The sequence below is a fragment of the Humulus lupulus genome, chromosome 2 (genome assembly GCF_963169125.1).
Source record: "Humulus lupulus chromosome 2, drHumLupu1.1, whole genome shotgun sequence".
NCBI classification, from domain to species: Eukaryota; Viridiplantae; Streptophyta; class Magnoliopsida; order Rosales; family Cannabaceae; genus Humulus; species Humulus lupulus.
In genome coordinates this window covers 19623950-19637223 of record NC_084794.1, presented here as the reverse complement: position 1 = coordinate 19637223, position 13274 = coordinate 19623950, and the positions used below count along the sequence as shown (strand labels likewise).

At 35.9% G+C, this 13274-nt stretch overlaps 2 protein-coding genes across 2 annotated transcripts; one reads left to right on the top strand and one right to left on the bottom strand.

The window, feature by feature from the left end:
- The first annotated feature begins 298 nt into the window (after positions 1-298).
- LOC133817428 (probable glycosyltransferase At5g25310) lies at positions 299-3824 on the top strand. Its single transcript, XM_062249942.1, has 4 exons — positions 299-753; positions 849-1018; positions 1873-2224; positions 3003-3824. The coding sequence occupies exons 1-4, from the start codon at positions 397-399 to the stop codon at positions 3666-3668; spliced, it is 1545 nt and encodes a 514-aa protein (XP_062105926.1). The 5' UTR covers positions 299-396; the 3' UTR covers positions 3669-3824.
- A 681-nt stretch (positions 3825-4505) lies between these two features.
- On the bottom strand, positions 4506-7160 carry LOC133814002 (probable glycosyltransferase At5g11130). Its single transcript, XM_062247026.1, has 4 exons — positions 6922-7160; positions 6646-6818; positions 5285-5639; positions 4506-5187 (listed from the first exon to the last, which is right to left on the bottom strand). The coding sequence occupies exons 1-4, from the start codon at positions 7153-7155 to the stop codon at positions 4522-4524; spliced, it is 1428 nt and encodes a 475-aa protein (XP_062103010.1). The 5' UTR covers positions 7156-7160; the 3' UTR covers positions 4506-4521.
- Between the last annotated feature and the right edge of the window lie 6114 nt (positions 7161-13274).

Below are 13274 nucleotides of genomic sequence, written 5' to 3'. Positions count from 1 at the left end.
TAAACCTAATAAAAATCGTTAATACATACATATGAATTTGAGTATTTGAATTTATATTTGGATATTTATATTAGATATTAATTTATATTATTATTTGATGTTATTCATTCGAAAAAATAAAAGTTTTTCTTTTGAAGTAGATTTTATATTCCTATTCAAATTTAGACAGCTGATCAGGGTTAAATAGGTAATATCACAAGGGCGTCTTCACTAATTTTTCCGCTTAAATTCAAGACTCCCCTGCTTATAAATATCCAGTTCTTTCTTCACAATTACCACTTCATTCCGCAACCTTCTCTCTCTCTATTCTTCTTCTTCTCCTTCTTCATGATAAATACATAGTAAACAAACACTACACAAATTCAAATAAAGAGACTGTGAAAAAACTTAAATCGAATGGGGAATAGCAATAGTCGTATCCGTAGCCGTGTCCTCGGTCGATTCATTGTTTTTCTATTAGTATTGGCTTCGATATGTCTTCTTTTTATGAGCATGTCTGTTTGGGTCATCTCTTCCACGATTCAGCCATGGATAACGAGCCAGCGTGGTAGTCTTGATAATAATTTGATATACACAGTCCCTAATCTCGCTCACCATCTTCGTAGAAACTCCGTAATTGGCTCTGAATCTGAATCTGATGACGGTGGCGGTGGTGATCATCATGTTCATGTCCGACCTGTTGCTTCTACTACTGGCTCCAACGCTAGCGAGGGTTTTCACGCTAATAATGGATTCAAGAACCAAACCATAAAAGTAATTCTCTTATTATTATTATTATTTCGTTAATTAACTCTTAATTAGTCTTGTTGTTTTTAATGCTTAACCGACTTTAATTAATAATGCGACAGAGAAAAATCTGGACTCAAAGTGATAAACGTCAGATTTTGGAACGAGGACTGGCTGCGGCGCGGGCTGTGATTCGGAGAGCAGGTTCGAGTCGGAACATCTTGATAGCGAGAAACGACACCGACTATGTCCCCAACGGTGTCGTTTATCGTAACCCGGAAGCATTTTATCAGTAAGCATTTTTTCTTTTAATAAAATAAAAGTATAAGAAATAATGGAAAAATAAAAATGATCAGAGACGACTTTATTTACAAGTCATCGCCAATGCAAAGTGTTTTGTAAATTCAGGTATTGTTTCTTGAATGTGACGCAATGTGCGTATTTCCCACTCACAAGTTCTTCTGAAGTTTTCACTCGATGACTTTTGAAAAAGCAGTATTCCACTTATTATCGTATATTACTAGCTAACTAGGGCGGTCCATAATTTCATCCATGGGCCAAATTTTTTTTCTTCGTATATGTATTTTTATATTGAAATTTAATTAAGTTATTTATCTCGAGCGTAATAAAGGGTTTTAAAAAAAAAACAATTAATTTTTTTTGCTTATCATCACCGAGATTACTAATTAGACTGCTCTAGAAATATTATTAACACCACAGGTAGCAAATTTTAATCATGAATTTATTGAGAAGTATTATACTCTATTATTATTAGAACTTTGTCATAGCAATAATGAAAAGGAAGCTAACAATTATGATACTACATCTTCTCTTTTTTTTTACTCCTATATATATGGCTTGTGCCTTTAAATAGATTGTTTCATAAGCTAAAAAATTGTAATATTAATAAACTATCATCATTTTTCTTTTATCTTATATATAACATTATTCAAATCGGCCCGGGCCTTGAAAAAAAATATTTATTGTTATGCCAGTATGAAAAGTAATCAAATATGATGAAATCTTGGTTTGCAATATTAGTTTCTCATTCCATAATAACTTGATTATACTGATATAACAAGATTTACATATATGTATATATATTGGTAATCTTATCCTCGATCTGTTAATTAACTTATTTTGCAGGAGTTATATTGAAATGGAAAAGAGATTCAAAGTGTATGTGTACAAAGAAGGAGAGCTTCCAATCTCACACGACGGACCATGCAAGAACATATACGCCATTGAAGGGAGATTCATAGACGAAATGGAAAACGGTGCGAAGAGGTTCCGAACAATAGACGGCGAGCAGGCTCACGTTTATTTCATGCCCTTCAGCGTTACATGGATGGTCAAGTACCTATACAAGCCCAACTCTCACGACCAAAATCCCCTCAGGCGCTACGTAGCCGATTATGTCAACCTCATTTCTGCTCGATACCCATTTTGGAATAGGACCAACGGTGCCGACCATTTCATGGTTGCTTGTCATGATTGGGTGAGTGTTCTGTTCAGACTACTCTTCTATATATCTCTCTCTTTTTCTCTCCATTTCAGCTTTTTGTCTTTCCTTTTCCGTTTTCTTCACAGCTTTTTTGGCATGCTCATATATGGTTGAATATAATAATGCTGTTTCAGTGCAATCTCTACTTTCTGTCATTACGTTTCAATTTATCCCCACGAAAAAAAGTGTATAGAAAGTTGATTATTAATGCCCTATTCATGATGTAGCTGGTTAGTTGTGTTTGTATATTTATATGTTTCAATTAATATTTAAATCATGTAGTTTCACGTGCATCTTTTTAATATTATATATATGGGATTGTTATTTATAGCTCATATATTTTTAGACGTCTACACTTAACACTATGGATATGGCTAAGTGGCATTCCCAAATATTGATGTATAGTACTCCAACTGGTATAATTTAATATGAGTTTCCCTTAAATTAAAATATATGGAACTGATCACAAATATATATATATATATATATAGTTTTAGACACTACAGGTGACAAAATAACAATGCTCAAAAGCTAAACCGGATTTGCCTTCAATATATCTTGGTTTGGTAAAGTATTGTCCTGTAGTTGTAATTAATTGAAATGAAAAGGGTAAACGAATAACAACACTTTAAAATTGTTATTAGAAAGTTAAAACAAAACCTTGGATTCCACTTGTATATGATGTTGCTTTGTGTTTGTATTATTTTCTTTCCTTATTCTAATATTATAGAATATTTTTATAATAATAATATTTATATGCATGCAATTGCAGGGTCCCCATGCATCAGAAGGCAACCCATTCGTTTACAACACATCCATTCGGGTCTTATGTAACGCCAACTCCTCCGAAAGCTTCAACCCACAAAAGGACGTAAGCCTACCGGAAATCCACCTCCTAACCGGCGAAATCCCTCCGGAACTCCACTCTCCACCGGAAAATGCCACTCGTTCTCACTTAGCCTTCTTTGCCGGAGGCCTCCACGGCACAATCCGACCCATCCTCTTACAGCATTGGAAAGGCCGAGACGACGATATGCAAGTCCACGAGTATCTCCCTAATGGCGTGGGTGACTACCACTCCTTCATGCTAAAATCCAAGTTCTGTCTCTGCCCAAGCGGATACGAAGTGGCCAGCCCCAGAGTTGTCGAGGCCATCTATGCCGGTTGCGTGCCGGTGATCTTGTCCGATAGCTATGTTCTGCCGTTCAGTGATGTCCTTAAATGGGACGAGTTTTCGATCAACGTCGAGATTTCAGATATTCCTAAGTTGAAGGAGATATTGAGTTCGGTTTCGGAGGAAAAGTATCAAAGACTTAAGGAAGGGTTAAAGACTGTGAGGAGGCATTTTGTGCTGAACCAGCCGGCGGAGAGATTCGACGTGTTTCATATGTTACTTCATTCTATATGGCTTAGGAGGCTTAATGTTGGACTTGCATAGCTAGGAGCTTATTATTTAAGTCAATTTTAATTATTTTTTTATTCTCTCAAAATAGAGAAAGACAAAGAAGTATAGAGATATTTATTTCATGTACAAAGGTACTAATATGGGCGCAATTGATATCAAATGAAGTAAAAGTTTAATTTATTGTAATTACTATGGAATGTTGTTCGGTAACACTTAAAATAATATATTTTTATTTAATTAATTAAAATTCTGACAATCAAACATGTGTTTGGTATTTTTATTTTTATTTATTATTTTTTTAAATTTTAATTAAAATTTATTAAATTTTGAAAATAGAATTTTTTCACTTTCAAATTTGTTTTAAACAGATTTTTATTTTTTTTTCTTTTCTTCTTCAAATCAACACATCATATTATTAAACAAAAAATAAAAATAAAAATTATCAAACGCATTTATTATTTTTTGTTTCTAAAAACAAAAAATAAAAATAGTTACCAAACATATTTTTATTTTTAAAAATAAAGAAACAAAAATAAAATAATATTTTCATTTTTGTGTTTAAAAAATTTAAAAATAAATATTTTACCAAACAAGCCCTATATATTTAGATATATACTCTAATTCAAAATATATATTTTTTTGTTTAAATTTTTGCTACATTTTATGTTATGGGATGTTAGGCACAATAGCAATATTCTGTTTTTAAAAGTAACTTCTGAAAATTTAAGCAAATATCTTTTAAAGGTAACTTTTGAAAATATTGGTAAAATAATATAAAAAAGGCTTATGTATACGTCATCACATTCACATCCGTATATAGATAATTAATTAATTAGAATGATACATTAATTATATATAGAGTACATGAATTAAGGCTAAAACCAAGCTACAACCTCACGTTAAGTCTCCTAAGCCAAACAGAGTGCATAATCATATGCATAAAATCAAACGGTTTAGCTGGACTGTTGTGAACAAAATGTGGTTGTACTTGAATAACTCTTCGTTGCATTGCCAAATACTTGTCAACAGAAATTCCTTTCAAAATGGTCTTTATCTCCGAAATCTTTTCAAACGGTACATGCACTGAAAACATACTCCAATTAAGAACATCGCTGAAGGGTAGAACATAGTCAGGAGAAATTATCACTGGCACACACCCTGAGTATATGGACTCCACCACTCTAGGGCTAGCAACTTCATACCCACTGGGGCACAAGCAGAACTTGCTTTTGCCCATCAGCTCTTTGTAGTTTAGGGTTTTCGGTAGGTATTCGTGGACTCGAATCTCCTCGTCTTTTTCTTTCCAATGCTTGAACAGCTCTTTTCTCACAAAACCATGAGAACCGCCGGCGAAGAAGGCTAGCGTGGAACGGTTATTTGGCGGTTGAATAAAGCCAGGGTCCGGTAAACCTCTTACGCCTTTACCGAGGTTGATTTCAGGTAAGGAGACATCTCGGATTGGTTCGAAACCCTCAGAAGAATTGGCATTGCAAAGCACTCTAATGAAATGCTTGAAAAGATCAGGCCTGTGACCTTTTGAAACATCAGGTGCCTGAATAGATCGAATGAATATAAAATAGTTAAGACTCGATTGTTATGTAGTGTTTAAGAAACGATATATATATATATATTAAATATGACGTACGTACCCAATCATGACAAGCTGCCATAAAGTGGTCAGCTCCCTTGGTTCTGTTCCAGTAAGGATATCTGTTGGAGACGATGTCAATGTAATCTTCTACAATGCTTTGAAGCCTTATTCGCGAATAGTTGTGATAGGGTCTGTAAACGTATTCTACAATGGAAACGACACTGACAGGAATGAGAAAAGCAAGGGCCTCGTCGGGATTGTGAGCTGAAAATAGGCTTGTCTGGCCCTCAAATTCATTGATGACGCTCCCTTCTGTGGCGTATATATCATTCATCGGCCCCATGTGAAAGATTGGCCGGTCTCCTTCCTCGTATGACCACACTCGGAATCTCTTTTCCATTTCAATGTGGCTCCTGACCAAAATTACGACATTATTAATTAATAAAATATGTATCTACATGCATTTATATATATATTTGAATTTATCTAATTTTTTACTTTTATATTATGTATATATATATATATATTAAAAATTATAGAATGGATCTATGCAAAATAAATATACACGTGTAACACTAAATATCAAAATTACTTGTAACAATATTTATCTATATTTTGTTATTTGTTATCTGATATTCAGGAAGTGGTTGTACCTGATGAGATTCATCATATACACGTTGTATATATATACTTCTAATTTTTTTGATTTTCTATTATTCTCATTATTCATATTTCCCTTATCTTTTTTTCTTTCTTTCTTTGTACCTAAAATATATAGCATAAAAGTATATAAAATTCCGCACTAGAGGAACCGAAAGAAGGACATTATGCGTGTGATATCCCTAGTCTTTTATAGAACTGATCCATAACCAAGTACAAATAATAGTTAATGAAATCCCAACATTTCAATCGAAAAAGAAAATGGTACAAATATTGGGGTAGTCCAAATCCAATGTGAAAATTTCCACACCCCATGCATGACACATGCTGCAATGCTGGTTTATATACCTCATTTATGCTTGTACCAACTGTTTCAAAACTCAATCTACACCGGCCCATTTAAACACAACACTTTCATAAGCTATATCTATCTCTTTTTGACTTTGATGATTAACAAATTTTTTATAATTATACTTCCTAGTTCTGCAGCCAAACCAAACCAAACCAAACGCAGTACGTACAAATTTAGAAACAATTTAATTCACAAACTTCCAAACCTATAATATCATAGATACAAGAAAAGTTAAGGTATGCTACACAATTAATGCATGTATAGAAATTTTAGACTAGAAAATGCTTAACTAGTTTGAACATTTGTGAGAAGTCTATTTCAAATTCAAAATATGGGCTAATATTACTGCAGAAAAATTTAGAAGCAAAATGTAGTAATCTGGAAAAAAAAAAAAAAAAAATCTTAACTGATGGAAGGCATAAGGGTTGAGGTAAGCGGCTCCTCTTGGGACAAAACTCTCTTCCTTGTAAGATGTATATGTTCTTGTTCGAGCTGCTTTTCTTATTGCAGCTCTAGCTCTCGCCAAACCCGCTTCCATTTTCTCATATTTATCAATATTTTTCCTTTTCATCTGTGTAACCTAAGTTAAATCAACGTAATCATAAACTAATTAAACATCCATGATAAATTTTCAGATATTTTAAAAAAATGATCATAAGCGAGAAACTTTATTATTTACTTACAGTAGTGTTAATTACAACAGTACTGGTGTTCAGAATTTCTTTCTTATCGTCAACAAAAGGGCCGATGGTAATGTGGCCGGGTCCGCCGGACTCCGGCGGCTGATCATCGGACTGTAAAAGAGATGGAAGATCAAAGACCAAGCTGGAATAATGGTGATTTATTGCAGAGAAGAGGAGGATGAGAAAAATAGTAGGGTAAAGTAATATCAGGCTGGTGCAATTAAATTCACCCATGGCCACTCTATAAACACAGACTGTGTATTTAAACTTATCAGAGTAGAGAGACTGGGGAATAAATAGTGGAGCATGGAGATATTCTTTCCTATATTTTCTCTCTTACTCTCTCTTGTTGACTAATATTGCTTTTTTATTATTATTATTATTATTATTATTAAGGTTTAATAGTTTCTATTAGTTTTAGCTGAAAAGATATATGCTTGTCTGGCCCATGTGATAAGAGTGTGACCAAAACCAGGACAGTAATTAAGGTAGGAACAAATGTTAATTAATATGTATCTATTGTCACTGTACTACAAAAATAGTAATGTGTCACTGCAACAATTGATTTTTGCGTCAGTTTTAAAAATGACGCGGAATTTCGTGATGCAAATTTTCTTGACAATTGCGACAATGTCCAACTATCACAAACGTGGAATTTGTGGCAGTTTTCCACTGACACAAACGCTTGACATTTGCGTTAGTGCTTAACTGCCACAAATGCCACGTTTGTGATAGTTAGACACTGACACTAATAATGTATATATTTTTTTTAAAAATGCTAGCAAGCAGATTTATTACCCAATTTATATTATATTTGCAAATAAGAAATAAAACCCAAATTGGTACAAAACTACATATTCAGAAATTTAGATTTTAACAAAGATGCATATCCATTTAATCACATTATTTACAAACTTTGATACGAAAAAATATATTGTGTTCTTATACAAAAATTAAAAAAAAAACACACACAAATATTTGCAAACGTATTCAACACAAAGGCATATCTCCACTAAGACACCACAGCCACCAAGAACATCTCCTCCATTGCAACCTGCAACAAATAAGTATGAATTACCAAGCACCCATATATAATAACAATATACATATTTATAAACAAAGTAATATATTTATATACCATACATCCAAAACTTCAGCAATAAAACAAGAATGAGAGAAAAAATCACCAAACAATATCCCAATCATTATATAGTAAAAAAAAAATTAGCACACAATCTCATAGTCAAAGAACCACCTGCAAACAAAAAAAGAGAGAGCAAACAAACTTACCAACCCCAACACTTCGTCCCCGATCCCCTCCTCCTCAACCCGCTGTCCCGCGTCCCCATCCCCAATCCTTCGTCCCTGAGCCCATCATCCCTAGCCCCAAGTCCCCACGCCCCAATCCTTCGTCCCCGAGTCCATTGTCCCTAGCCACTCATCCTTGCACCCTTCGTCGCCAGCCCCTCGTCCCCGCGCCCCTCGTCCCCAGCCTCCTCCCACCATTCGTCCCCATCCCCAAACCCTCATCCCCGAGCCCATCGTCCCCAGCTCCAAGTACCCGTGCCCTTCGTCCCCAACTCCAAACCCTCATCCCGAGCCCCTCGTCCTGAGCTCCTCGTCCCTGTTCCTGAGCCCTGGCCATTTTTTCCCAGCCCCGAATGTTCAAAGAGAGAGAGAAAGAGAGTGAGGGAGAGGTGAGCGCCTGAGAAGATGAAGAGGAGAAAGAGAGTTAGATGGAAATAAGATTGGTTTTTTACTTTTTAGGGTTAATAAAGGGCTTCAGCCCATATTGAAAATAATTGGATTTTTTTTATAAAAAAATGACTTTAGCGTCATTTCCTAACTGACTTAAATAAATTTTATTAATTAGTTTGTGTCAGTTTGTAACTGACGCTAATTTAAAAATTTGTGTCAGTTAGGCACTGACGCAAATGAGAGGAATAAATAGCGCCAGTATGATTTGTGACGCTATTGATCAATTTTTTGTGTCAGTTTCCAACTGAAGCAAATGCCTAGATATGGTCAACAGCGTCAGTTAACTCTGTTGATTGATACGTTTGATTGACGCAAAATGACCTTTTTGTAGTAGTGTATAGAATGGTTATGCAAGGTGGTTATATATACTTTTTGAAATATTACACTTGATTTATTATGGTTAGTTTCTAGAATTTTCATGAATTTAAAGTTTCTAGAGTTTCCATATATTTACTATATTACATTTGTCGTTATATGGAAGATCCAACAACAACTCATTTCAAGACTGCAAAGAGAATACTTCGGTACATCAAAGGTACAACTATGGCTTGTTTTATTCAACTTCAAACAATTATGAGATAGTTGGATATAGTGATAGCGATTGGAGTGGATCCAAGAAAAAGCACCACCGAATTTGTGTTTTCATGGGAAACACTGCTTTTACTTGGCTGCCAAAGAAGCAACCAATCATCACGCTATCAACTTGTGAAGCTGAATATGTTGCTGCAACTTCATGTGTTTTCCATGCTATTTGACTAAGAAACTTGCTGAATGATTTGAATGTGCCACAAAAAGAGCCTGATTCGTGTTGGCAGCAAATCAACACTAGCACTAGCAAAAAATCATGTCTTTCACAAAAGAAGCAAGCACATTGACACACGTTATCATTACATACGGGAATGCATTGGAAGAAAAGAAGTGAGGTTGGAGTATGTGAAGTCTCAAGATCAAGCGACTGACATCTTCACCAAGTTACTCAAGGGAGAAATGTTCGCCAAGTTACGAAGCATTCTTGGAGTCACAAATCAAGTTTAAGGGGGGGGGGGGGGGGTGTTGAAATATTAAACTTGATTTATTATGATTAGTGTCTAGAATTTTCATGAATTTAAAGTTTCTAGAGCTTCCATGTATTTACTATAGTTTCTAGTATCTTCATGTATTTACTAGAGTTTTTAGAATGTTCATGTATTTACTAGAGGATGTATTTACTAGAGGTTGTAGAGTCTTTAGTATTCTAGAACTTTCATTTCTTAGTTAGTAGATGAGAATTATCTAGAATAATCTACTAGCTAACAATTTAATTGTGTTTCTATAAAGGTCCATAGAGTCCTATAAATAAAGAAGTAGTTCCACCATTTTGCATTAAGCCAAAAACACAAGTTGAGTTCTATTAAAAAGTCTGTTCCATCATAATATTATCTCTCATATCAACCTTAGTTTTCAACAAAGTATTCAAGTTCTCTCCCAAATTCAGCTTAATTTTCAACAAAGTGGTACCAGAGCAAGGTTCTTGAAGAAAAATCACAAGTTGAGGAATGGTCCCCTTCCAAGTTCCAATTCCAACCCTTCGTTCTCGATCCCCTCCTCCTCAACCCGCCGTCCCTCGTCCCCAAGCCCATCATCCCTAGCCACCGTCCCCGCGCCCTTCATCCCCGAGCCCATCGTCCATAGCCCCAAGTCCCTGCGCCCCTCGTCCTCAGCCCCAATCCTTTGTCCCTGAGCCCATCGTCCTTAGCCACTCATCCCCGCGCCCTTCGTCCCCGGCCCAAAACTTCATCCCCGAGCCCATCGTCCTCAACCCCAAGTTCTCGCACCCCTCATCCCCAGCCTCAATCCTTTGTCCTCGATCCCATCGTCCCTAGACTCCTCCCCACGCCCTTCATCCCCGACCCCAAACCTTCGTCCGCGAGCCCATTGTCCCCAGACCCAAGTCCCCGCGCCCTTCGTCCCCAGCCCTAGACTCTCGTCCCCGCACCATTCATCCCCAATTCGAACCCTCATCCCCAGCCCCCGCGCCCTTCGTCCCCAGCTCCAAACCCTCGTCCTGAGCCCTGGCCATTTTTCCCCAGCCCCGAATGTTCAGAGAGAGAGAGAGAAAGAGAGTGAGGGAGAGGTGAGCGACTGAGAAGATGAAGAGGAGAAAGAAAGTTAGATGGAAATAAGATTGGGTTTTTACTTTTTAGGGTTAATAGATTAAAGAGCTTCGACCCATATTGAAAATAATTGGTTTTTTTTTAAATGTCTTTAGCGTCATTTCCTAACTCACTTAAATAAATTTTATTAATTAATTTTTTAATAAAATTAAATAATTAAATTAGTTTGTGTTAGTTTGTAACTGACACTAATTTGAAAATTTGTGTTAGTTAGGCATTGTCGCAAATGAGAGGAATAAATAGTGCCAGTCTGATTTGTGATGCTATTGATCAATTTTTTGTGTCAGTTTCCAACTGGCGCAAATGCCTAGATATGGTCAATGGCATCAGTCAACTCCGTTGACTGACATGTTTGATTGACGCGAAATGACCTTTTGTAGTAGTGTATAGAATTGTTATGCAAGGTGGTTATATATACTTGTTGAAATATTACACTTGATTTATTATGGTTAGTTTCTAGAATTTTCATGAATTTAAAGTTACCAGAGCTTCCATATATTTACTATAGTTTCTAGTATCTTAATGTATTTATTAGAGTTTATAGAATGTTCATGTATTTACTAGAGGTTGTAGAGTCTTTAGTATTCTAGAACTTTCATTTCTTAGTTAGTAGATGAGAATTATCTAGAATAATCTACTAGCTAACAATTTAATTGTGTTTCTAGAAAGTTCCATAAAGTCCTATAAATAGAGAAGTAGTTCCACCATTTTGCATTAAGCCAAAAACACAAGTTGAGTTCTATTAACAAACCTCTTCCATCATAATATCATCTCTCATATCAACCTTAGTTTTCAACAAAGTCTTTAATTTCTCTCCCAAATTCATCATAATTTTCAACAAATTGGTACTAGAGCAAGGTTCTTGAAGAAAAATGGCAAGTGGAGGAGTTGTCCCCTTCCAAGTTCCAATGCTAACCAAGAGCAACTATGACAATTTGAGTATCAAGATGAAGGCACTGCTAGGAGCTCAAGATGTTTGGGAGATTGTTGAGAAAGGCCATAAGGAGCAAGAAGATGTTGCCCTTTCTCAAGCTCAACGGGAAGCCTTGAAAGATTCTAGAAAACTCTCTACCTCATCTATCAAGCGGTGGATGAAGATGCATTTGATAAGATCTCAAATGCAACTACGGACAAAGAAGCATGGGAGAAGCTTCAAACTTGCAACAAAGGGGTGGAGCAAGTTAAAAAGATCCGTCTCAAACTCTTAGAGGTGAGTTTGAACTTTTGTTCGTGGAAGAATCTGAATAAATTTCTGATTACTTTGCTAGAGTATTGGAAATTGTCAATCAATTAAAAAGAAATGGTGAAGACGTCAGTGAAGTGAAGGTTATAGAAAAAATTCTTCGCACTGTAACTCCAACCTTTGAATACATTGCTACAAACATTGAAAAAAATAAAGATCTAGAAACTATGACTGTTGAGAAACTCATGGGTTCTTTACAAGCCTATGAGGACAAACTAAAGAGGAAAAAGAAGCGAAATGAGACTGTGCAATTACTACAACTCAACTTGAAGGAAGAAAATTTCGGCAATAATAGAGATCAAAGAGGAAGAGAACGTGACCAAGGAAGCAGACATGGACGTGGCCATGGACAAGGAAGAGAAGGAAGGGGTGGCTTCAACAACTTCAATAATGGAGAAAGAAGTTGACATCCATAAGCAACAAGAGGATGCGAAAGAGGCAACTCATCGTCAAGGAATGACAAATCCCACATCAAATGCTACAATTGCAATAAGTTCAACCACTATGCATCCGAGTGTAGATCAAGGAGGGTTGAAGAAAAAGTCAATTTCTTCGAAGACAAAGGTGGAGAAGAAGGAACATTGCTACTAGCTTGCAAAGAAAAAGATGAAGGCCAAGAAAATAGATAGTATCTTAATACCAGCGCTAGCAATCATATGCGTGGACAAAGAAGAATGTTCGCATAGCTCATTGAAGCAGTAAAATGAAATGTATTTTTTAGAGATGAGTCAAAAATACCTGTGGAAAGCCAAGGTAAAATTCTCATACGCTTGAAAAATGGAGGCCATCAATTCATCTCAAACATTTACTTTGTGCCCAACATGAAGAGCAATATTTTGAGTTTAGGACAATTGCTAAAGAAAGGTTATGATATTCACTTAAAAGAAAATAACCTTTTCTTAAGAGATGATAAAAGTAATTTGATTGCCAAGGTGCCCATGTCAAAGAATAGAATATTCCTCTTGAATATTCAATATGATGTTCCAAAAAGCCTAAAGGCTTGCTATAACGACTCATCTTTGGACACCTTAATTTTGGCGGGCTCAAACTTTTGGAGAAGAATGAGATAGTGAGAGGCCTTTCGTGCATCAACCAACCAGACCAACTTTGTGAAGGATGTTTGCTTGGAAAGTTGTAACGCCCTACTACCTTAGAGTCGTTACCATGTGATTTATAAATGTGCCATTAGCTCACTAATC